At 38.9% G+C, this 26,627-nt stretch overlaps 1 protein-coding gene across 11 annotated transcripts in view; it reads left to right on the top strand.

The window, feature by feature from the left end:
* The window catches only part of CACNA2D3 (calcium voltage-gated channel auxiliary subunit alpha2delta 3), a 702,225-nt gene that overhangs the window by 326,096 nt on the left and 349,502 nt on the right, over positions 1-26,627 (top strand). For all 11 annotated transcript variants that reach the window (XR_006292226.1, XM_043551412.1, XM_037904897.2 and 8 more), the window contains one exon: positions 23,585-23,674. Coding sequence is in view for 10 of the 11 variants with exons in the window: in XM_043551412.1 (XP_043407347.1) it covers positions 23,585-23,674 (90 nt within the window). In the remaining variant the exon portion in view is untranslated. The remainder of the gene's footprint in view (positions 1-23,584; positions 23,675-26,627) is intronic.

The raw sequence follows: 26,627 nt of genomic DNA, 5'->3' as shown, positions 1-26,627 counted from the left end.
GTAATTAGATTCAAAACATAGAGAATCCCTCTAGGCAAAACCTTAAGTTACAAAAAGATGCACAGACAGGAATATCCATTCTATTCAGCACAGCTTAATTTCTCAGCCATTTAAAGAAATCATAATCTAATGCATATCTAGCTAGATTACTTACTAAGTTCTAAGACTCCATTCCTGTTCTGTCCCCAGCAAAAGCATCACACAGACAGACACAAACCCTTTGTTTTTCTCGCTCCTCCCAGCATTTGAAAGTATCTTGTCTCCTCATTGGTCATTTTGGTCAGGTGCCAGCGAGGTTATCCTAGCTTCTTAACCCTTTACAGGTGAAAGCATTTTTCCTCTGGCCAGGAGGGATTTTAAAGGTGTTTACCCTTCCCTTTATATTTATGACAGAGACTAACAAATTTATTAGAGCATAAGCTTTCATGAGCTACAGCTCACTTCATCGGATGCATAGAATGGAACATATAGTAAGATATATACATACAGATAAGTTGGAAGTTACCATATAAACTGAGAGAGGCTAATTAGTTAAAATCAGGTATTATCAGTAGGAGAAAAAAAAACTTTTGTAGTGATAATCAAAATGGCCCATTTAGACAGTTGACAAGAAGGTGTGAGGATTCAATATGTGTAATGACCCAGCAGCTCCCAGTTTCTATTCAAACCCAAGTTAATGGTATCTAGTTTGCGTATTAATTCAAGCTCAGCAGTTTCTCATTGGAGTCTGTTTTTGAAGCTTTTCTTTTGCAAAGTTGCCACCCTTAAATCTTTTACTGAGTGGCCACAGAGGTTGAAGTGTTCTCCTACCGGTTTTTGAATGTTATGATTCCTGATGTCAGATTTGTGTCCATTTATTCTTTTACGTAGAGATTGTCCGCTTTGGCCAATGTACATGGCAGAGGGGCATTGCTGGCACATGATGGCATATATCACACTGGTAGATGTGCAGGTGAACGAGCCCCTGATGGCGTGGCTAATGTGATTAGGTCCTATGATGGTGTCACTTGAATAAATATGTGGACAGAGTTTGCATCGGGCTTTGTTGCAAGGATAGGTTCCTGGGTTAGTGTTTTTGTTGTGTGGTGTGTGGTTGCTGGTGAGTATTTGCTTCAGGGTGGGGGGCTGTCTGTAAGCGAGGACTGGTCTGTCTCCCAAGATCTGTGAGAGTGAGGGATCGTTTTTCAGGTTAGATTGTAAATCTTTGATGCGCTGGAGAGGTTTTAGTTGGGGCTGAAGGTGACGGCTAGTGGCGTTCTGTTATTTTCTTTGTTGAGCCTGTCCTGTAGTAGGTGACTTCTGGGTACTCTTCTGACTCTGTCAATCTGTTTTTTTCACTTCCGCAGGTGTTTTAGTTTTAAGAATGCTTGATAGAGATCATGTAGGTGTTTGTCTCTGTCTGAGGGGTTGGAGCAAATGCGGTTGTATCTTAGAGCTTGGCTGTAGACAATGGATCGTGTGGAGTGTCCTGGATGGAAGCTGGAGGCATGTAGGTAAGTATAGCAGTCAGTAGGTTTCTGGTATAGGGTGGTGTTTATGTGACCATCACTTATTAGCACAGTAGTGTCCAGCAAATGGATCGCTTGTGTGGATTGGTCTAGGCTGAGGTTGATGGTGGGATGGAAATTGTTGAAATCATGGTGGAATTCCTCAAGGGCTTCTTTTCCATGGGTCCAGATGATGAAGATGTCATCAATGTAGCACAAATAGAGTGGGGGCGTTAGGGGACGAGAGCTAAGGAAGCGTTTTTCTAAGTCAGCAATAAAATGTGTGTATCGACTACTGAGTTAATTGCAACAACTGCATATAGTCTACTGGGAAATAGAGATTGAGTTTCTCATTTGTACAGTACGATTTAGGTATTTTAAAGCTATTTTGTGTGTATTTTGGTACCTGTAGCTTTTGCAATTCAGTGGAAGAAGACACTTCCTTGAAGGAATACAATTGTTTCGTCAGAACTATGCTGCTTACACAGTACATCAAGTACTGTGTGTGTATGCAGGATATGCACCAAACTGAAACAAAATTATCTATCCAACAGAGAATGGCAAAAAAAAATTGCCATTCGGTCTGCATCACCTATTCTGCTGTCTTGTTACAGTCACTGATGATGGTTGTTTAAAAGCACAAATTGTTGCACAGAAATGGCTGGTTGGGAAAATATATCAGGAAATTGGGCATGACTGCCCAGTGGGTTTGTTCTAATATTTCTGCTGTCCCTTCTTTGTCATGTAACCTAAGTATGCAGTGGATCATATCACCAATGAAAGTGCAAAAAAATTGCCTGGTTTGTGACACGAGTTAATGTGTATTACATTACACATAATGGGTAAAATGTTCAAAAGTACTTAAATCACTTACAAGCCTAAATCTCATTCAAAAAGCATCAAAATCTCTTTGAAACCCAAGTTCCTACATCCCAAGCAATTAGGTGCTTTTGAAAATTTTACCCAATATTTAAATATGTGGTTCATCCCATCTGGTTTTGTATTTTGTAGTCTTTGTTCTATGCATGTCATTTCACTGTGCTCATTTTGATATTAGATTTGTTTAGAGCAATAATATAGTCAACAAAAAAAGTTCTAATGTACTCAATTACTGTTAGACTAATGGGCTAAATTCATCAGATAATTCATTTGCATAAAACATTTGGCCATTTCAGTTTGTGATTTGTTCATGAAGTGATCCTGATTTCTACTAATGTATTTTCTATTCAAAAGTTATTGCAAATAGTTTGAATGAACAGTTTTTCTTTTGAGTTATTCAGAAACTATTTACTTATTTGATTGGTATGGGATTGGTTGTCAAATGTTCACAAACACTATTTTTTCAACATTCAGTCAGCTCCAGTGTGGAATGAGGAGGTGCAGAGGTGTCTTTTTTTGCTATCCTCTGAGATATCTTGCGGGCAGAGGAGAAATTTTCAAGATAGGAAGAAAAAAGCAACATATCAGCCAGATGTCCCTCTATAATTAGCAAATACTGAGGAAAAAAGCTGTACATCAAAATTTTCTAGTATCTGACATATCTAAATTAGCAGATAATAAATGTGGTTAGAAAAATGCATAAACAGTGTTTGTCTGAATCAAAATTCCTTTGATTTTCAAATGGCTGTTTGGTTTGACCATGCTCACAACTTTGTTATTTGCTTGCATTTGAAAAGCTATTCCCTCCTAAATTCAAACAAAATTGTATTTTTCAGTGGAGTCAAATAGTCAAATTGTAGCTTATTTTACTATAAATCCTCCTCTAGCTTTCTTAGCAAATACAACTAGCCCTTCCTTGTTTGGCAAACTGCCTTTTTAATATTTGCCTAGAGCCAGTAGTTTACAAGCCTTATTTCCCCTTTAAAATCAAACTTTGCCTTGTAGCAGCTCTGCTACATTTGAAAGACTCTAAAAGTAGCTACTAAGCCTACTGTGCTTGTCTTTCTGCCAGATAGAACTGCCTTTTAAGTACTTGTTTGCAGCTGAAAAGCCCAAACTGTCCCTTTCACAGACCTTGGAGGAGAGCACTGACAACACTTTTCAATCTGAGGTTCAGCACCAGGCATATTCCTCTCCCTTCTCCCAAAATGTTACTTGCCTGGCTCACATCCATTAGGCTCAACCTCACCCCTTTTACTGGCAGAAAAGTCTTGTGGAGAAGAGGTGTGAGTTTGTGCATGAGCACGTTTTGAGTTCTCGTGTGAGAGCGTGTGGATGTTAAACTCATGCACGCTAGCATTTAAAAGCTGTAATGGTACACTTCATGTTTGAAATATTAAATTGTTCCACCGTTGCTGGAAGTTTAACTGATAGTGCATTTAGGAAAGAATTTTAAGAAACGACCATCACCATCATCTCTGCAGCTTTCACTGCTACGTATTCCAAAGTGTTTGTGGATCCTGATATCAAAAAGTAGGGCCATTGGCAAAGTGATTCAACTTCAAACAGGACTGCCTAAACAAAAGAAGTTACATGATTACTATGTAAAATGTTAAATCATAATGTAGGTTTACATAATCCTTTACAGAGAAAATACAAACACATTCACTGCAACTAGGAATATATTCCAAAATATTTGAGGCTGGGATTTTCCCCAGAGGCCTAAGAGAATTAGGGGTCCAGTTCCCATTGAAAGTCAGTGTGAGGTGGGTGCCTGACTTCCTAAGCAACCTTTGAAAGTCAGCCTGTTTTGTCCTGAAGTTACAGCAATTATTCAAAAATAGCTAAAGTGGTAGGTAAGGTAGCTATGTTTTAAGGGTACTGTGTTAATTCCTGACCTAGCTTTTAAATGTGCAAGTAATGATGTTTTTAAATATTTCTTCAATGTATTTTGGGTCAGGTCCATTGAGAAGTCAACAAGAGTCTTTCCGTTGATTTCAGTGGGCTTTGGATCAGGCCCTGTTTCTTGCGTGGATATATTGAAAATGTGCAGCATCAGGCCTTACTATGTCAGACAATTCACAAAGTGTTTGTAGGGGTGCATCACGATATAGGCACATGAACTAAATATATCATGCTGAATTAAATAGCTGTCACAGCTCATTGGCTCTTTGTCTTCATCTAGTGTAAGCGTGTAAGCAGCATTATTGACAATGACATTTCTGTGCCTGAAAGTGTTTAGGCAGACATACTTTTAATGTGTCAGAGGTACTTAACTTAAAAATAATGCAATGACATTCAGTTCTTAGTTCCTATGAAGAATGAAAAGTGATTGACAATGTGCGGGCTAATTGAAAGTGCTGCCATGTATTATGTCCCACATATCTGAGCCTTATTCTGTAGTCTGGGTTTTCTGGAAGGTAAATAATAAATAAGGAGAGTGTGGCTTTAGCTGGCAAAAGGTTGTGTAGTTACTCTCCCCAAACCTTTAACTTCTTCTTTAACTTACAGGATAAACCAGCCCAAATTGATTCTGGATGTGATTTCAAAATGGGTTTCAGCCAAATATAAATTATGTCGCAGTGTATTCCAGAGAGTAAAATATTAAATCATACTTAGCTATTTTGAATAGTGAAATACTGCTCATAATAGTTGAGCATCATCTGGGTGGCATAAAAACGTTTTGATCAATTAAATTGAATCCGGCATTAAGTAATATAGGGATATGTGGTAATCTGCATTTTGATCAGTTGCAGAATGACAGAAAGTGCAATAGTAGGATTAATTCCAGACATTACATCTGGGCAGTACTTCTGAATCTTCAGTTCTTGGTCTAGGACTTCCACAACTTTCACATGGCTCATTAGATACACCCGCAATAAAATGATCATTTAAGAAACTCAGTCACAATTCACAAGTAAGGATCTTCAGTATCAACAGCAGCAACTGTACATCTGTTCTCTGCATTTCACATAGTAAGCAATGCCATTCTGCTACTCTACAATTCACAATCGGAAACATCGTATTTTTAGAGAAATATTATCCATATTGACAGGTTTCAGAGTAGCAGCTGTGTTAGTCTGTATTCACAAAAAGAAAAGGAGGACTTGTGGCACCTTAGAGACTAACCAATTTATTTGAGCAAAAGCTTTTGTGAGCTACAGCTCACTTCATCAGATCCATATTGCTTCCCAGAGGAATAAAAAGCACACTGATATGTGGATGAATTGCTTATAGATACTGCAAAGATTTGATTTGAATAATGAAATATAAACTCACTCAAAATAGCCATAGCTTATTCATTTTGCCTTAGGATACTATGTAAAGACCTATGTTAGCCACTTAAAAATATATTTTCAGAATAAATGTCGTCAGTCCAGGTGACTACTTACAGGCTTCTCAGGCAGAGTTTTATTACTGAGCAGAGTCCTAGAGTCCAGTGGGTGTTGTAACCCACTGAGGCATACTGTTGCGGTTGCTTTTAAATTAATTTTAGAAGTAGTGGACTATGGAGACAGTGGAATATGGGACACTGTTCTCCTCTCCTGCTATGAGCAAAAGCCAGTGGTAGTTGGGACTAGGATGGTAATGGGGAATGGTCACTCCAAGGGGAGGGAGGGAGGTGAAAATGACATCAGGGCAGTGGGCTATGCTGATAAACAGATTCAGCCTATTTTAACAGTCTTTCATTCTACAAGAAATCAAACACATTGCAGTTGAGTGAGAGATTAATTTGGCCCCTTATCTAGAAATTTCAATATCAGATTCTTATTTTTTCTTCATGGATTTTAAATCTACCTCTTTTCCCTGGTGAGCTCTTTCACTATATTTCAACTTCCCTTCATCAAAAGAATCACACAACTCCATTACATTGGAACCTTCTTTCAACACCAGAAGAATAGCTGTTGTCCTTACTATCTCTGCCTTCAAAGTACTGTACCTGCTTTTCCACCTCACCTAAATACAAACCCCTTCTGCTGAAACTGTTAAATACATGCAGTTAGAAAAATAATATTGAGAGACATAGCCAAAGCAGCAAAAAACCCTATGAACCAGAATATGTTCATACCAAAGTTGCCAGCTTTCATGCAGTAAATAAGCACCCCAACTTTCACAATAAGCCAAAAATGAAGCTATTCCCATTTCAAAACAAGCCAATCCCTAGGAACCCCAACACTCTATGTGACTAGATCCCCCCGGCTTGCTGTCTGGGACTGTGGTGGGCCCACTGTGCACCCCTGACTCTCTCCCCCATTGCCCGTGCTTGCTCCCCCTTGCCCCTGCTTGCCGGGAGCCGGTCAAAAAAAAAAAAAAGCAACAAGCCAAACAAGCTACAAGCCAAAAGTTAGCCAACAAGCAACTCACAAGCCAATTAAGCCAAACACAAGCCCAATTTCTGTGTTTTTTTCGCGGGTTTGGCATGTCAGATTCATACTGACACAGGTGGGCCTATGCATTTTTATTAAGTGTGCTATTCCAATATATTTGTACTAAGATAGAATACTGTCCTGTCCATTAAAAGTGAGAGAACTAGAAGGAAAGTTTGTGGTAACTGAAGAAACGTTCAGTTTTCCCATTCAGTTTTTCACAAGCTCCGCACTTTTTCTGGAATGGATCACATCATTGCCATGAAAGCTCTGTGGACACTGCAATGAATTTTATAAGCTTGCAAGACAAAGTAGCAGCAGACACATCTTTGTGATATTAACTATCTCTCCAGGGTCTCTCTATACTCAGATCATTGCTTAGTTAGAAATTAGGTTTAATTGCAAGCAATTTCTCATGAAGCAATTGTTTTTAAAGTTACAAAAGATTTTTCAAAATTCTAGGTTTTTTTCTAGATATCGTGCCAAATACTATCATTCATTAAGTTTCTTCCAGCTTTAGCCTTTCTTTCACTTTGCCCTAATAATTATGTAATCTTTAACAACTGCAGCTGTTCTGTCGTTTTGTATGAATTCAGAGCCGAATACACTTTGTTTATCAGAGTGTATATCATTAGACTAAAACAAGTGACAGTCTCCATAGCAGGCCACATTTTGTTTATGGAGATGGTTGTACAATTAATCTGCAGGCTATTCAGTGGCCTGATTACTTACTACAGCATCAAGTGCTAATTAATAAGTATGTTATGAAATAATGTAGCATTAAACCGTTTAGTAATTTGTCATTCCTTATTTTAACTACATTTGGCAAAAGCCACAAGTTTAATCTCTCAAAAAATAATTAAAATCAACAAGCAAACTACAAAGATATGAATGGTTTCAGAGTAGCAGCCGTGTTAGTCTGTATTCGCAAAAAGAAAAGGAGTACTTGTGGCACCTTAGAGACTAACCAATTTATTTGAGCATAAGCTTTTGTGAGTTGCATCCGATGAAGTGAGCTGTAGCTCACAAAAGCTTATGTTCAAATAAATTGGTTAGTCTCTTCGGTGCCACAAGTACTCCTTTTCTTTTTAAAGATACGAATATAGACCACTATTTTCCTGTGGTATCAAAACAGCAGTCTTGGACATGTTAGAAAAAAAGATGTCAGCAAAGGAAAAGATTTAAAGCCATCTCATAAAGCTCTTGTCAATAAATACTAGTAGTCATTTGACTTCTCCAGTACATTAAATACATTTAATGTTAAAACCTAGGGGTTTTTTTAATTACACAATTTTAAGTTACATTAGCGTCTACATTTGCAAACTATTGTATGGTTTTTATGCTAGCATAGAAAATACAGCACAGTGGTTGCCATCATAAAGACAATATTTACCAATCATTACCCATAGTTCTGTTCTTTTCTTTTGTATTCACATTCTTATACTGCACCGGTCATCCTGGCATCTGAGATAACTAGTTATGTCCAAGTCTAGATTTTGAGGAAAAATGTGGTATGCTGGATACCAGTGTGAAAAATGTTTTAATAGCAATTACTAGAGAGAGTAAAGAATTAATATTGAAAAAAACATAGAGTATATAGTGCAACTATATATAGAGTACATTTACAAACAGACAAAGCAGCGTTATGGTATGAATAATAATTACACTAATGAAAATATTTTTCAGTTAGTGTGTCATTATAGTTATTTCATATGTGCATACAAATTATAGTATATTGTAGGTGAAGTTTTTTATATATGTGTGTGTGTGTATGTGTAACCATAGACATCACCATGATATCTGAATGCCAATATTGAAAATAACTCATAAACTGTCTTTTTATTAAGTAATTTTTTTCTGATTTTTGCTAACTGCGCCTTGCTAACTTAATCTGCCTATATCACACATGGCACAAATAAGCAAGCTTAGCAGAAGCGGAAAGAAATAATTACTTCACATGTCTGAATGGGTTTTCATTGGATTTTTACAATAGTGGAGGAAAATAGCTATTTCAATAATTTAAGCATGAGTTGTTTTCACAGGATCAATAACCCAAACTACATCTGTCTTCAAGGTATTTGTTGTATTTTGCTCCCTATAGTGAATGCTCAAATGGAGTCTTTCTACTGTAGAGAAGTCGCTTAAGTAAGTTACTAAATGTTGTTCATTCGCTTGCTGAAAGCTTGCTTTTAATCTCAGAACTTTAGAATGAATATGCCTACAAGAGGAACACGCCAACCATATTTATAGTATGCTTTGTTCATGATAAGCAAAAAGGGGCAAATACTGTTTCCGTGGACAGCCTCAGTATGTGAGGTAAAAAATGTTCAGGGATTGGAGTGCAAGGATTTACTTCTAGGCCACCATTACTAATATTAGGGCTGCTGTAACCCATGCAGCTAGTGTGCTGTCCCTCTATGGGGGTGCGGGGGTGAATGATCTGTAGAATCACAAAATCACATATGCACTGGCCATTTTCCTCTTTGTCTGTGGTGGTTTGCAAGGAATCTCCATCGCGCTGTGTGCCATGGTGCCCAAGAGGTTTTAATGTCCTATACAGACTTTCAGTGCCCTGCGCCTCATGGCAGAACTGGCCCAGTTCTAAAGTGTGCAGGAGCCTTCACTCCTGCAGACAGTGGCAGGGGTTAGCCCAAAGTACTTAAGTGATTCACCCTTCTCTCGCACTCAAATTTGTCCCTTTTGATTTACATTATGCTTTCTCAAGTAGCACAAGAGATTCTGGTCCTTTTGACCTCCAAGATTCCAAGGCCCTTCAGGCTCAATATCGATGATTTATATGAGTGTTAATAACATTGTTACAGATAAGCATGAGTTAATGCCTACTTTTCAGCTCAGAGATGAAACACTAATTAAATGTATAAGAGTCAGAATTAAAGCTTATGGACCTGCTTGTGAGTATATATTTGTGGGGTTTGGCCCTGAATTTCCTCTGTTCTACTTGCACTTGATCCTGCTCCTATTAAAGGCACTGCCAAGCTTCTGTGGACTTAATGGGGAGTAGGACCACAAACCGAATATAAATTGCCAGATTTAAAAAAAAATCTTAACCTGCTGTTAAGATTGAGTCTATACAGCAGTAATATAGGGTACACATTTTTTAGTGAGGTTGTAATTATCCCCACAACAAGTATTACAAGCCAAGGAAATTCAGAGTTAGAGTTAAATCTAGAAGAAATCCAAACATGTTAAGGTATGGAAATGCAGTTAAGGCACTCAGATATGTACTTTAATGTTTGTGGTTGCAAATGAGAGGAAATTGATTTTTAAAGACTCATGTATTCTTTTCTTTTCTTTTTTTTTCCTCCTTGTCAATTGGGACAATAAAAGGATGATCACGGATTGCTAAATTTCTTAAGGGCCCATTTTAATATTAGCTTTAATTCAAACTAATTAAGATTTTCGTTTAAATTCTCAGAAAAATAATTCTGTACTCAGTTTAAGTGCTGTAATTTTTTGTGGGGGAAGGATACATCGTATTCCTCATACATGACAAATCCCTGCTTTTAAGTGCAAAACTCAACTCAGACTTAATAATGGAGCAGCAACCATTGTTTCCATAACTTACAGTGGGTAGTCCGGTCGTATCTTATCTTTATGTAAATTCTGTAGCATTTTGCTATTTTTTCACTAGCCAAAGTCTGAGTTCTGTTCAGTCCTGCCTCATCCCTTATTATTATTGTTGTGGTTCCTGATTCCCAGGTGCATTCATGATTAGGAAGAGCAGTCAGAACGAAGGGGGAAAATGGGCTGAGTTATCCTTCAACCCCACTGACAGCTCACCTCATTTATTTTGTTCTTAAATTCAAAGTTGTATTTGATTTATTAGTAATTAGTTTATTAGTAATGTTTTCAGCATGATAACTGACATAGACTATGACTGAGACATAAATCATGCCTTTAAAATTTTCTTTATAAGTCCTAGCCTTTGGGTGTGTCCACACAGCAGATCTGTGAACGGGCTTGAATCCAGCTACTGAGAGTAGCAGGAGCAGAAAAACGGCAAAGTGTGGGTTTCAGAGCTGCCTAGGAAGCTGAGTACATAATTGAGGTCTGGGCTGGGCTGGTAGTACCTGCACTGTGGTGCCTTCCCTGCTATGAATATCCACCCTAGCTGGAGTCAAGAGTTAGCTAGGGTAAATTGCCCCATGCACACCCCATACTAAACTAGGCAGTTTCCTATTGAGCAACATTCCTCCATAAATGTTTTCTGTATATATACTAGAGTGATGGACGCATGCATTTATTCAGTGTCTTGTATGTCCAGTGTGTTGTAGTCTGGATTTTTAAATAGTTTTAAACTATTAGTGAAAGTTGTTAACGAATTTTTATTGTCAGGGAATGAGCTGACAGGAGTGGGCAATGAGCGGAGATTCGACCTCCATGTTCCCAGTATTCTAACCAGGACTTTCCCTCTGTCCACTGTGGAACCAGGAAGTCAGTTGTGATTCTGAAAATCACAGAGTGTTCCTGGCCTACTACAGGGATAGCAAAGGAATACAGTCCAGACCTGGCTGTAAAAATCTGACTAAATAAAAATAAAAGAAATACCTCAACATTAAATCTCAAGGAAGAAACCTGGGTATGGCATATTGGTTTTAATGAAACATTTTTGCAGAAATTAATTTGCACACAGCTGTATGGCTGGCTCTGTTGACCTAATTGGACCTTTGATTTCTGTCTGTGTATTATACAGCTGATGAAAAGCACTGTTGCTTTCAGAAACATGTTTGAATCAAATCAGAGATTTTATAAACTTACTTACTATTTTGGATATGACCGTGAAATGTGAAATATGTGAAATGTTTATGCACATGCCAGGTACTGTATTAAGGCACAAAGCAGGCATCTCAATCCAAGATGATCTACCAAAGTCTGTTTGCAGTAGTGTTGTAACTGGGTGGGTCCCGGGTATTCAGAGTGTCACAGCTAAATGCAAGGGTGAAACCAGTAAGGAGTTAATTCATGTTGCAAGAGACTATTCAAAGTGAAGTGGCAGTTACCACTGTACAACCAGTTGTAAGACAAAGGGGTACAGTGGGTTACAGATTGTTGTAATGAGCCATAAATCCAGTGTCTTTATTAAATCCTTGATTTTTGATGTCTCCAGGCTTGTCTTGTGAAGCTGTGCAGGTTTCATTTGAGGATGTGGACTGAGAGGTCAGATTTGGAGTTGATCGTTGATCGCTTTGTGAAAAGTGTTTGTCCATGGGTGATGAGATGTGTTTGTTTTTTTTCTAATTTTTCTGTGTGAGTTCATTCGAAAGCATAATGATTGTTTCATTGCACCCATATAGTTTGTTGTTGGGGCACTTAGTGTGCTGTGTGAGGTACACCACATGTTGTGAAAGCGGGGGTGAAAGTAAGATGGTACGCGCCAGTACGGCATACCGGTAAAAAGTGGCCACCGGTACTGGCCCGTACCGCCTTACCTTAAAGCACTGCCACTTTTGTGCCCCCTGTCGGTGGCCCTGCTGGGACCCTAGCAGCAGCGCTGCCAATGAGGGAGCGCAAAAGGGGCAGCAACATTAAAATGCTGCCCCCCCCACCCCCCTCCGACCCCCGTGGCTGGCTATTTAAAAGGGCCTGAGGCTCTGGTTGCTGCTGCTGGAGCGCCGGGTGGTGCAGACCAGGCAGCGTGGAAGGGCTGGCTGGGGGACGCTGAACCCCCCAGCCCCGCCCCTTCCACCCAAGGCCCTGCCCCTTGGGAGGGGAGAGCCAGCCCCCGTACCAGTAAGTTTTCAGTTTTACTTTTACTGTGTGAAAGGCATGAGTAGGAGCCGTGGATCTTGAGAAGTGTGTTGTCTAGTATTCCTGCTTTGATTTTTAAGTACTTAGAGGGTTCACAGTGTACGATTTAGTTGTGGAATGTTCACAACTTACACATGATACAGCAAAAACTGAGATGAAGTAACGAAATGTAACAGCTAGCTAGCTTAACCTATTTTTCTAAATTCTGTCTTTTAGTCATATTGAAGGTGTTTCCCTTAAACCTCTTGTGCTGAGCTGTATTCATTTTCGGAAGTTAAGTATAGATATTAGGAGATAGGTATAATCATTGGATTCAGAATGTATACTTTCCATAATGTGCAAAATTGGATTTGCATCTAATTTATCACCAGGGTCAAACCTGTAATTGCTACAGGTGACATAAAAACAGGTTGAAATGAGTCTTAGTACCTAAATATGGTGTAGTAATATCAAATATATATAAAATTTGCATAATATCAAGATAATTTATAATTTGGCTTTGTCATTAAACAGCTGCTACCTTGAAATATATCAATTTGCTATATACAAATGAAAAAGAAGTGGGAAATAGTTCAGACGCTATTCTGTCACTGTCTGCACTTTCTCCACAAAATTACAAACATGTGGGATTGCATATTTTAATACCAGTTTTCTTGGGCCAAGAGCTTTTTTCATCTTTGAGAAATTCCATATTGCAATTTACCTACCCCATAGGAATGAGATGACAATCTGATTTAATGTAACTCCAGATTTAAAGTTACAATATCACAATATACATTCTTCCTTTATAGACACTATATATGGATTGAGGACATTTCCCTATAAATGTTTCCAGATGATATGAAATTTATAGAGCATCTTATAGATGCACAGATAGGGATAGTCAGTAGAACTAACTAGAGAGCTACCCTTGTGTAAATTAAAATGACAGAAATAGACAGGGCTTAGTGTGTGACTGCTTTCAGTGAGCTTTTATTTTCTTGGTTTAATTACCTGAAATCAAACAAACAGAAAATAAAGCAGCAACTAAGTTGTTTGGCATTGCCACTGAGAGGCTGGGAAACAAAAACTCTACATATATAATTTTGTTTCAGCAAATAGCTGTAACTTTTTAAAATGTTATGTAATTAAGGAAGATTGCAATGGGCACAAAGCAGCAGTACAATAAATAAATAAAAATATCCCACTGTGGTCACCTTTATTTCATTCAATAACCACAACTAGACCCCAGCTCGTCCCAAACTACTGACATGCAGTTCAGTTTCTCTCAGCCTACTCCTTCCCCATGCAAATAATTTGGAGTAACAAGCAATGCCTTATGTCTGGACATATTTAAACCTCATCTCCTTTTTTGTATATCTTGGTTCTGGTGCCACAAACTGGGCCAGGGGCGGTCAAGCCTAATTGTTGGAGCAGAAGCCAGTAAGCAGAGCCAAGAGGTCAGAGTCAGGAAGCCAGTAAGGGAACAGGACTGGAGTGAGGTTGGAAACAAGGCTGGCACAGGAGCAGTCACCGCTGTAGGCATAAATATGGAACAGTCAGAGATCAGTTGTTGCTGGTGGGCTTCAGAGCAGGCTTGCTGACTTCCTCGGCCAGTCCGGCAGAGTGGTCAATCAAGCAGCCCTGCTGTGGCTCAGATGTGCTCATAGGCTGCCCAGAGACTGAGCAGGTGCAGCTGCAAGTCCTCATTCCCCTGATACTAGGTTACTCATAGTCCAGTGTTGGGGTTATGGATAAACTGTAGCCTCCCTCCAAGAGCAGCACTACTGCAAATGTCGCCGCCCCCCCCCCCCCGGGAACACAAGTGATTAGACAGGATGATGTCCACCACTCTACCATATAACAAGTAACTGCTCTGACCAGGTCCAAGTGTCAGTAAGAAAATGTCCAAATCTGCACTGGAGAAGTGAATGCTATTGTGTCATAAAAATATATGGGTAATCCTCCCTGTGACAAATTAATGAACCTCATGATTCCACTACATATAGGCTGGTCTTGGCTATTTTGCTGTTGGCTTTTTTCCTGGTGCAGTCATCCCAGCTGATCTGGCACCTCTCTGCCAAATATATCTTAGGAACATTTGGGGTCATATCAAAGCATGGGGAGAGTTGCAAAAGCAAGCTGCAGTCTCTCTTAACCCTGACCCGGAGACCCAAGTTGGTCCCACTAACAAGATTGTTCTTCAGGTGACACAACCGAGCCCCGTAGGGGGCACAAAAATGCCAGCTAGTGTAGTTGCACAAGCTCCATTGCAAAACTCAGCTAGTGCAACTCAGTTTCACCTAGGGGCTCAGCGGGCAGGGCTGTGTCCACCGATCCGTATGTTGTGAAGTGAAACAATGGTCTTGCGAACCAGCACAAAAAACCTTCAAGGTTTGGGTACCATTACTCATGCTGAGTAGTAACTTACTTTTTGTGTAGTCCCATTGAAATCACTGTAAATAAAGGTATCGCAGTCTAGCCCACAGTAAATGATAAAATAAAAAGGGTCCTGTTCTTCCCTGTTGCACGTAACCTCAGATAGAGGTAATCAAACGTGTGACAGAGAGTGAGAGCTGATTGGATTTTTTTTAACAAAACGTTTTTTATAAGTCCAGAAAAAACAACTGTTTTAAAATAGAGTTTCTAGATGTGTTTGTGTGTTTGGTATTTTGCCCAGTGCTCGAGATGACACTATCAATGAGCTATGGGTAAAAATGGTCTCAACAGGGTTGGAAGCTCTGCCAGGAAACTCCAGCCCCCTATACTCCATCCACCCTGCAGCCCCAGCTCTGCCATGTACCCCAACTCCTGTGCACTCCACAGCTCTGCCAGAATATTCCATCCTCACTATGCCCCCAGCTTTGCCAGTGAACCCCAACCTTCTAGCACCCCAACCACCCTGCAGCCTTAGCCCTGCCAGTGCACCCCAACCCCCTACTCCCCCTGCTTTGCCAGTGCACCCCAATCTCTGTGCACTCCACAACTCTGCCAGTGTACCTCAACCACCTTGCACTCCGACCTTTCTGCACCCATAGCTCTGCTATTGCACCCCAACACTGCCTCCCAGTCTCCTGCACCCCAGCTCTGCCAGTGCAACCTAAATCCCTTGCACCCCAACCCCCTGCGATCCCAGGTGTGTCGGTACACCCCAACTCCATTGTACTTCCCAGCCCTGCTAGGGCACCACAACCACCCTATACCTCAACCTTCCTGCACCCCAGCATTATTCCCCGTAATATAGTTATCTTTGCTCCAGGCACTGGGTGTGATTTGAGTTATTGGGGGGGGTGGGGGAAATAAGGAAAATAGAAACATTTCTATACCAGTGAGTGAAGACTTCAAGGGCATTCCCTGCTTGTGATAGGGAGCCCAAGGTATGGTCGTGTGGAGGGCCCAGGTTGGAGGGGGCATGTTGAATGCGTCTGGGGCATGGCTAGGGAGATGTACAAAAGCAGGGCTAGTGGGAGGCAGCTGGTGTGTGTGTGTGTGTGTGTGTGTGTGTGTTGGGGGGGACTCTGGCTCACTATGCTAATTGCAGGACATACATACAACTGCCTAAATAACTCCTACCAACAACATACATTTTCCTGGGAACCTAGGGAATTCAATGGCAAAAAGACTAAATTAATGCAGAGTTAAGGTTGCTTGGTGGCATGTCTTCTTCCTTGCAGAGCACTGAGCTTAGCAAAACTCATGTCAGAAAACCAGGAAATGCATCGTTACGGTTGCTTATGCAAACTTAACCCTGCCATGTTTCAGCAGTGCCCCAATAAGCCCCCTCAACAGACATACCTTTACTCTGTCCTCCCTACAGCTGTTGAAATGTACAAGCTCTTCACCTCCTTTTACAACCCATTCACTGTCACCCATAGGCTTCCATCTAACACTACTAAAGGACAAAACAGAACAAAAAGTGCTTGATCACTGACCCTTACAGAAAGGTGATACAAATATTTATTTAACTTAATTATTTTAAACAATTAAAACATAGTAAATCAAAAATGAAAGGGTGAGAAGAAAAGTGGCAGAAAGCTGACTTGCTAGCTCATTTTACCAAGAGATCCTTACCCTGCAACCCCCAGACAATGAAAGCTAAGTAGACTCTTTCAGCCAAATACAGGCTGGGGTCTGTGCAATCAGTGACTGAGCTCCCAGTGGGCTAGAGAAAGATGGTTTATAAATCAGGATTCACACACAAACTTTTTCAGTAACTTCCCAAAGGAGAGATTCAGAATTCAGGCATGAGAAATAATCTGAAAAGGTTTACCACGTTCTGCCCAATTGGATCTTCCTGTTTAATCTGTTGCTGACTCATGCAGCAATAGTGATTGTTAGTCTTCTGCAGGAACACGTGTACTGGGGCCCTAGTGTAGAATACTGAGACAACTGGAAAAGCTTTCTGTAAGTAACCCCCATCCACCTACTGGGGTAATCCAAAACCTGTTGCTGGGGTGCCATAATTTTAATCAGAAATGGGACTTTTCCTGCTTCAGTGTAGGGGAGCCCCCTTTCCTTATTGTGTTATCCTTCTGGAAACAATAGCCACAGTATGCCGTATACTGCCCATTATTCTTCAGACACATATGCTTTGTACTTAGACATGAGACAAGAACATTTACTCTGAATTTAAGATGAGCAAATTATTTTCTTGATTTCTTTCTGACTTGAAGGCTAGTATGAAGCCAAGAGATCCACTGTCCACAGCTTGATTGACCTGTATAAAACCTTGTTTGCCAATCGTAAATCATTGTTGGGTCTGTTGGTTGGAAATTTGTCATCAAAATAAGATTTTTGACATCCGAGAGTATTTTTTTTTAAACAGAGTCAGATATGTGCAGAGTTCAGCAGGGCTTCTGTTCCACGGAAGCTCTCTTTGAGTGATACATGGTCCTTGTCCTGCCCCTCTGAGCAGTGCTGAATTTCACCATTAAATTTTCCTGAAATTCCTCTTTTCACCCTACATTTTTCCAACCAGCTCTAAATTGAGACATGGATAGATCCTCAGCTGAATGCATCCACATCCACTTATTGTAATGAAGTCACAACTTCCCTTGTATATATTATTCACCTATAATTTTGTAATCAGACATCAAGGCCTGATTGTCATAATTGTGTGACTAATTTGTATTCAGAATTACCAAGGTTATGCATGCAAATTAGGTATCTGAGTCTGCTAGTAGACATTGCACATAGTGGTAATTGCATATGGAAATTAGGTTTATAATTACACACGAATGTCTGTGTACACAGTTGTACATCTGCAGATATCCCTTTCAACGTCTAAACACTCTCATATTACTGTGCACGAGCTCCAATTCTATGGTGATAGGTACTAAAAAAGTCCAGAGGAAGATGGCAGATAAGTGAGAGAGAAATTTTCACTGGTGTCTCTTGCTACTTACTATCAGAAGAACATCATATGTAAAAATAAGAAGGTGCAAGGGCCTTTTTAATGCTTAAGAGCAAGGGAATCCAAGATTCTATTCTGGGCTCTCTGACCTCGAATAAGTAATTTAAAGGGAGACTCTAAACTTGCAATCACGCTTCTAATTTAAAATGTGGTGTTTGCTGATATTATCACAGGAGACACTTACTTAGGTTCTCCTAACACTTTCATTATAAAAGATTTTTGCAACCTTTTTTGAGAAGCTCTAACATCTCGTAATTTGCATCGACTCTCTGAAATTTGGCAAAGAGCATGTTTTCAGTCTACAGATGTCTCCTCCCATCCCATCCCCAGTCACACCCCTCCTTAGACCCAGCACATGCCACCAGCAGCCAGTTTTTCACTTTGAGGGCAGTGCATGAGCCAGAAGTGCCTCACCTCAGTCCATGGATTGGTTCTCCCTGATTTCTCTCTCCTGCACCTACAACATGGCACCAGCAGCCCAGTCTTTCCCCTACAATAGTGGCCTATTTCTGCTGACACCTAATGTAGTTTAGTCCTATAGCTCAAGTGGTAGAAATCTATACTGTAGACTAGGAAATTCTGCTAGGAAATTACATTCAAAAATGTATGGTAAAAGAAAATGATTTAGGTTACAAAGTCAAGCAATTGAAAGTTAGGTTGCCAGTGCAACCTCAGTTCTGCTCCCTTGTGCATATGCATTATAATAAAGCCTAATTGCATGGTCACATACTGTTTTTTCAAGTCGGTGTCTTTAAACACACTGACCCTCAACTGTAAAATCAGTTCAGTGTAATACTTATGTGACTTGCAGGGAGCTGTCAGGTTTGCTTTTTTGGAATGCACTGAAATTGGTTGCAAAATATGATATAGTTACAAAGTATTGTTTTCATGTGCAGCACTCCTGGTGTTATATATATACTTCCTGATGTGAATGCCGATTGGTGTTCGTAGACACCAATATAACGTACAAACACACAAGCAGAGGTATGCGAAGTTGAAATGCTGGCATTCTCGCATCCAAAATTAGATGTTTTTGTGAAAATGTAATGCCTGTAGTATTCCTTTACTAATGAAAGGAGTTGCAGAAGCGTGACTTACAATACGCTCTAGTCTAGCGCATAGCTGTAGATGACTGGAAATCTGAAAAGGAAGAAACTGAATGTCTGGAGCTTTGTTTTTTCCTCTTAGAAACAATAATCATCATGGGTCAGATTCACTGAACAATACCTTATGCCATCAGTAATCCCACTGAAGTAATTTGGACTGCTCATGGAATATAGTATCACTCATTGTCATTATGGGTATTGGAATCTGGCTTTTTATAAAGTGCAATGATACATTTTGATTGTTTTAAAACAAACCCACCCTCAACCAGACATAGACTAACAGCTTGAAAAATCTATTCTTTGTTCCACCATTGAAAAGACTTTTAACTTCCTTTGGCGTAACTCCAGTTAGTGCAGTGTAGCCATGAAACCCAGTATGGTAAAGATGTGCACTGCACATCAAAGAAACAATTATTTAAATGTCGTTGACTAAATTTTCTAGTGGATGGATAAACATAGTGTTGAAGTGCTATTGGCATTCTCAGACAACAAAGAGCAGATTGAAAACCAACGAAAGAGAGAGAATACAAAGCATAGTTTAAAAAAACCAACAACCCTTAATTAATTCAGTCCCTTTGCAGAATCACCTACTAGCATCTGCTCACTATGAGGCCAGAGGCAGAAAACATGGATTCATTAAAATTCATAGTGCATGAAATCCATTGTCAACATTTTACTGTTTTTTGTATAGCAAACAAATGTCAACATTATATTTATACATACTGCAACAGTGTATTTTTCAGCACATATATATCTAACTATGAGGAGAGAAAATATTTGTTCCTCTGATAGATCATATACATTGATTTCTAGATTAGAAATTATACTATTTATTGGTAATTGTAAATAATCTGTTTCTTGATGTATGTTCATATGTGATAGTGTGCATACATTGTCAGAAAGTTTTTACAGTATCCAATAGGCTGTGAAACGTTCTGAGCTTTTGTAAACTATTGTGAGGCATTATTTTATAGCAAAGTTCTTTGTTAATTTAATTAGTGTTTGTGGAACAGTCATCTGCTTCCAAGGGCAAAAATTCAATTGGGATTCTTAATTGCTTATTTTAATCCAGTTGATTTATTAAAAGATAAAAGCTCAGAACCTTGACCCTCCTGTACAAAGTTGGTACTGCCAGTTTCCAGGAGATTCCACCAGTCTGGGGCATAAGAGGCAGCTATGACAGCTGTGCGCTGCCCCATCACCACCTCTGCCAGGTCTATGAGAGAGGGGCTGTGGCTGCTACAGCTAGTTGAAAATTTTCTTGTCAAAATAATTGTTTTGACAAAAGATGGATTTATGACCAAATCAAAAATTTTCACAGAAAATGTTAATTTAGCTTTAATTTTTCCATTTTTCAAGACAATCTGAAAAGCAATTTTTTTTAGTAATCCTTTTCATGACATTAGGCTGGGGGCGATATCCATTGAACCTAATTGGAACCTTGACTTCACTGGGCTTTGAATCAGGGCTATAGACGGTTTAGAGTACGCAGGAGGGTGTTCTGAATTATGCTAGGAACAAAGAATCAGCCCCAGAATTGTGGTTGAAAAGCTGGCAATGTAGTTTGCTGTCAATATAAGCTTAAATTTCCAAGGATTTTAAAATTTGTATTTGGTTACAGTATAAAAAAGTTCAATGCATTTATTGAATGTTTGAGTATTTTATTCACATCATTTTATTATTACTTTAAAAATTTCAGTGCAATACAAATGTATTAAAGGTCAGTGATACTTTGCTTTATTTTAGAAACATAATTACTACTTTGTTTCATGTGGCTTTGTGTTTTTGAAAATGTCCAATTACAAATGTTGCTTGGCCATATAGAAATGTAGGTGTTCCCCTACTGGATCAGATATCCATTTATTTAGTTCTTGCTCTAGTTAATCTAGTTCTTTATCTATTTCTTTTTCTAATTGTAGAAATGCCATAAAGCCAAATGTACTGTCAGGGTTTCCCCCAAGACATGGCTTCCTTCTCCAGTCTTTCCCCACTCGCCCGAACTCTTGATTTTCTTTATTCAAATTATTAATTATATCTATGTAGCGAGTAGGAAAGAATTTCATTAAAATTATTATTACTATTACAATATAGATATTTATTGGTGTTAGTTTAAATTAACTATCTGGTATTGGAGGCAAAAGCACCATTTCACTATCTAGGCTGTACTGGGTTTTATGCTGTCACTGCTTATTTAGATAAACAAGGCTTTGCCTTTTGGCTATTCAAAATATTGAACTGTGTGAACCACATTTAGAAGAATGTAATTTAGTAAAACTTTTCCACTTTATGCATCCAATGAAGTGAGCTGTAGCTCACGAAAGCTTATGCTCAAATAAATTGGTTAGTCTCTAAGGTGCCACAAGTACTCCTGTTCTTTTTGCGAATACAGACTAACACGGCTGTTACTCTGAAACCACATTTAGAAGGTCACTATTAACATTAAACTACACTAATTGTTTTGGAAAAATAGCCTATTCTTGTGGCAAAAACGTATGCCTCAAAATTGCCTGGAGCGGAGATGTAAATTTTTTACCTCTAATTTACTAGAGTTTAACAAAATAGAAAGTATTCTGCTTCCAATAAACTACAATATACTTTTATTTTACCAAAAAAGGTTGCATTATAGAGAATTGTTTAAGAGAGTGACTCGTACTAGGTGATACTAAATACAACTTCTTTTTATGGTTCATGACACTGTTTGTGTCAGTTTGTATGTCAATCTTTCCATTATAAACCTAGAAGACTTAATTGCCTGATATGAAAACATTGTTTTTAGAGAGAAAAATCCAGTGAATTAGTTGTTTGGTTATAAAAATGGGACCATTCCATGTCTGGCAATTTACAGTTTCTCTCAAAAATTGCCAACAGTTTTTTTTAATGTCCAGTATGTCTGGAACATATTCTGGCCTTATTATTATACCCTTGTTGTGGTGTTATACTATTGCTGAATGTAATATTTATGAAAGGGGACAGAATTTTGACAGTTCCAGAAAATGAAGTGTGTTTAGTTACTAAACAAATATTATAGCATGGGTAGTGGCAGTGCAAGCTTCCTGAATCGCTCTGTGGGAGTAATTTTACCCCCGTGGAAAGGACTCGTCCAAGCTCTCTGAACGATTCAAGTCCCACTTAAAGCCTCAAAACAGGGTTAAATGGGACATAGGCAATCCATAGGTTTGAAGCTAACCCTCTGCACAGGGGTGAATTTGATGATGTAAGTCTGTCTCATCCCTGGTGTAGAAGAATTGTTTTATCAGCCATAATATTGCATTGAAGTTCGTTTAAGAACCTTCAAAGCAGCTATGTTAAGGCTCAAGAAGTGATAGATACACCTAAACAGAAAACAAAGTGAAAACTGATTAAATGGCTGAGCATAAGAGTTTATTCCTGCCAAAAAAATATCCTCTGAAGCCTGTAGTACCGGCCACAGAATTACTGCCCCAACATCCCTGCTGTAACTCAGTGGAGTTACACCAAGAATGAATTTTGCTTATGAATTAGTGTGAATAGTCATTTTTGCTGAAACCACATAGAGGATTCTGGGGTATGAGGTCAAAGAGAAAACAAATGGGTAGTCTATGGTTCAGGATCAAGTCATACTTCAAATTCTCCCTAACATCTTCCTGCAGAAGTGAGGACCATCTATTGATTCCTTTCTCCCACAGTGATTGGTTTATATACTTTTATGTTTTAAATTCTGGAGACTTTCTTTTAAAACAAAATGAAATGGAAAGAAAGCTAAAATTCTTCTTCTTGGAGCCCAGAATCTGGCTCTGTTAACGTGGGGCTTTTGTGAGCTCGCACAAGCCCCCTTCAACTCGTAAGCATCCTTTCCTAATTCTCCTTTCTCTCTATTATTGTCTATGATACTTGCTCATTTCAATCCGTGCCAGGTTTGGTGGACTGAATATAGCTTGAGAACTGGACAATTTTGCAGCTTCTTTTATAATGTAGCTTTTTATTGAAATCCCATCCAGACACCGACTTACACAAATCAGGTTAATAACACAAATTTCTAATTTGTGCATTAATCTTGGACTTCTAATTTCTCTTGTGTCATAACACTCCCGTTTGCATTTGACTAACAGAACTAAGAATATCAAATAACAAAACATGTCTATGCGCCTCCTCATATATCCAATCCACAATACCCTTTACTCCTAAAGTTATTGCTAATATTTGTTTTTATTGAGGATAGACGGATCCTATTAGATGTGGATTTTTTTCTTGGTTTCATTATTTTTGTTGGAACATCCACTGGGAATATGTTGAGGCTCCCTCTGCCTAAACAGGCTAGGAATTGTGTGTTATAAATTGTTGAGAACTGTCTCAGTGTTGACAGCTGGCTGTCCAGTGATTCAGGATTGTGATTTGGATATGTATGAGAAAAATAATTGAACAGGTAAGTAACAAAATTGTTCCCTTTTATCACAGATTTACTTTAATCTGTATTTTATCATTAATGTTATATAGGTATATTAAAATACCCTAAATCGTCAGTCAATGACCTCTATAAAATGTATTAACATGTATATTGAATTTCTTAGAATATTGCTTTTACAACCTGTTTTTTTCATGTTTCAGCACTTCAGGGAACACCTCAACAAACTTTTTGCAAAAGGAATTGGAATGCTGGATATAGCTTTAAATGAGGCTTTCAACATTCTCAGTGATGTAAGTTTGCACCTTTCTTTAAGCATTGGCATTGATGCTCCTCCCCCCCATTAAGTTAATTGCCGAAAATGAACTTTCATTTTAATACCTAGCTAATAAATCATGACCAGCTGCTGCTCAAAGTCCCCACCCCCCTTAGGATTATGATGATAAGAGAGGTGCTTCATGAGCTAGCCTACAGTGTAATACTTGAAAATTGCCCATATCCAATAAACGAGGCAGCTCTATCTCACACACACCCACACACACACACAAAGAGAGAGACATACACACATTGTCAAGATTATTTAAGTGGCTGTTTATTCACATTAGACCAGCGATTTTCAAAGGTCGAGTCGCAACCCAATACTGGGTCGCAGCATGTAAGGTACTTGGTCACTCTGGTCAGCGCCACCGACCGGGACGTTAAAAGTCCAGTCGGCAGTGCTGCCTAGCTAAGGCAGGCTAGTGCCTACCTGTTCTGATACCACGCTACATCCTGGAAGCAGCCAGCAGCGGGTCTGGCTTCTAGGCAGGGGGATCACGGGGCTCCACGCGCTGCCCCCGCCCTGAGCAGCAGCACCGCACTCCCATTGGCTGGTTCGCTAAGAAAACAAATGTGAATATTCATGATTATGAATTCAGAATTCCATTTGAGAATATTTTCAAATTTGTCAGAAAATATGCCTTACAGTGAATAATTTTAAGAAGTTTAATTCAGTAGATTATCAAAAGAGCCTGTAAGAGATGAGTTGATCATGGTTCATAAATACTTCATAGCGAGCAGTAGAGGGCCCTTCAGTCTAGCGGACAAAGGTATATACAATGGTGGGAAGCTGAAGCAAATATATTCCACTGCCGCATTGTCCACCCAAACAGTATGGGACTAATTCTCTGATACAGAACATGCCAAACATGGTTATAGGAGAAGCTACATGAAATAATGAGCAACTCTAGCCTGTTTGTAGAGTTTATTAAAAGCCCCAATGTGGACATAGAATATAATATCAGAAACCTGATGTGCCACAGTAAATACCAGCTATTGTATGCACAAAACACATCCTAGATTAGCCCTCCAAATCCACATACATTGGAAAAAATATTGATTCCAGTGATCAAGAAAACCTGAGCTCCTAGGTGTTTGTATTAAAATGTGTAAGACACTTAGACAATACGAAACTGAGTGTAGTATAAAGCCTACTTAAAAACCTAGTTACGTAAATAGATAGCAGAGAGAATGAAGTGAAATCATGTCCCACTGAGCTGTAACCATGGTGAGTGAGAATCATTGGGAAGGCAGTGATGGAACATGCTACATGTACCTTCAGATCTGACTCTGAAGAGTAATGTCTTCTTCCATTTATAATATAAAAATGGAGGTAATAGCTTCATATATTTTTACTTTACATATTTATAATATGATTTAGTTGGGGTTAGTCCTGCTTTGAGCAGGGGGTTGGACTAGATGATCTCCTAAGGTCTCTTCCAACCCTAATCTTCCAAGATTCTATGAACACAGAAATATGTCTGCTATATACATATACACACTTATGCTCTCTTACAAGTGTGCTTTTAAACAGCTTTGTTCAGAAGGATGCTACTTAATCTCCCTTAGAAGGGGACTTTAAACTATTTTCTACTTCATCTACAGTATGTGACCTTTAAGGGGTAGAAATCTGTTCTTGTACATTACAGGTTAGTTAGGGGTGTCTCACTCTCACAAAAGCTATTTATCACACAAATAGGCTATTGAGATTCTGGCTGGGTTTTTAGGATGGTTCAGAGGTTAGAGTAATTAAACTCGTTAATTTTGTCTCACAATTACTTGCATTTCAGTTTCAGTATTTGCCTAGTTTGTTAATACTAATGTCTTTGAAGTTGAAGGTGTTGATAGTAGTGTCTTTGAAAAGCACATTTAAATCCACTCCCAAGTTCTTTCCAACCATTGATTTATGCAGTATTCATTAGTTGCTGCAAGAATACGGATGTGCTTGGTACAGTAGTTAGCACCTACTATATCATGTGACAACTGCAATTATCTCTTTTGGTGATGAATGCAATCTTTGCAGTGATTACCTCTTAAAAAAAATCATAGCCAATTAAATAAAATTCTGTGACATTTCAAAGACTTAATCACAACCAAATGCTCTAAATGTCAGGATGCATTGAAATTTTCACTGCTAACTGATGAATCACTGAGTTAATTGTAGTTCATCATAAGGCCCTTGTCATTGTTATTATTATGGAAAACACTTTCATCACTCTTGCTATTCAATAAAAATAAAGTTCTAGACAAATATGAGGAGATATTACTCATCAAAGCATTTGAATTTAATCGCATTCTTCAAAATATTCAAACAGCAGGATTACCACGTAGAATAATGTGGATGTAGACAGAATAGTAATGTTTTAAAATAAATATATGAAGACATCCCACCTCAACCATTCACCATTCTTTAGATATTCTAATATACTTTGCCCCTTTTTTCCATAATTTAGTTAGGATAATTTAAAAAGAGTAGTCCATGTGAAGAATCCTCCTTTTGACAAACTAATTTTATAGATATGGGAAAATGTTAGATCTAAGGACATCATAATGAAAGGAATGCCACCTTTCTCACTCATAGACTGGATGGGATTGGAAAAGTAGCACAAGTCAGAAACTTAAAATTGCAATGACAGAAGGACTGAACCACAAGATGCCAGAACTATGTACAGTAATTTTGGGAGAACTATCATAGAATATCAGGGTTGGAAGGGACCTCAGGAGGTCATCTAGTCCAACCCCGTGCTCAAAGCAGGACCAATCCCCAATTTTTGCCCCAGATCCCGAAATGGCCCCTCAAGGATTGAACTCACAACCCTGGGTTTAGCAGGCCAATGCTCAAACCACTGAGCTATGCCAACTATGATTTAATGCCAGTGCCTTGGGGATCTTGTTCCTGATCCAAAACCTGCTGAAGTAAATAGAAAG

The sequence above is a fragment of the Chelonia mydas genome, chromosome 7 (assembly GCF_015237465.2).
Source record: "Chelonia mydas isolate rCheMyd1 chromosome 7, rCheMyd1.pri.v2, whole genome shotgun sequence".
In the NCBI taxonomy this organism is placed as follows: Eukaryota; Metazoa; Chordata; order Testudines; family Cheloniidae; genus Chelonia; species Chelonia mydas.
The sequence above is the reverse complement of the archived record's forward strand: the minus strand, read 5'-3'. Positions and strand labels throughout refer to the sequence as shown.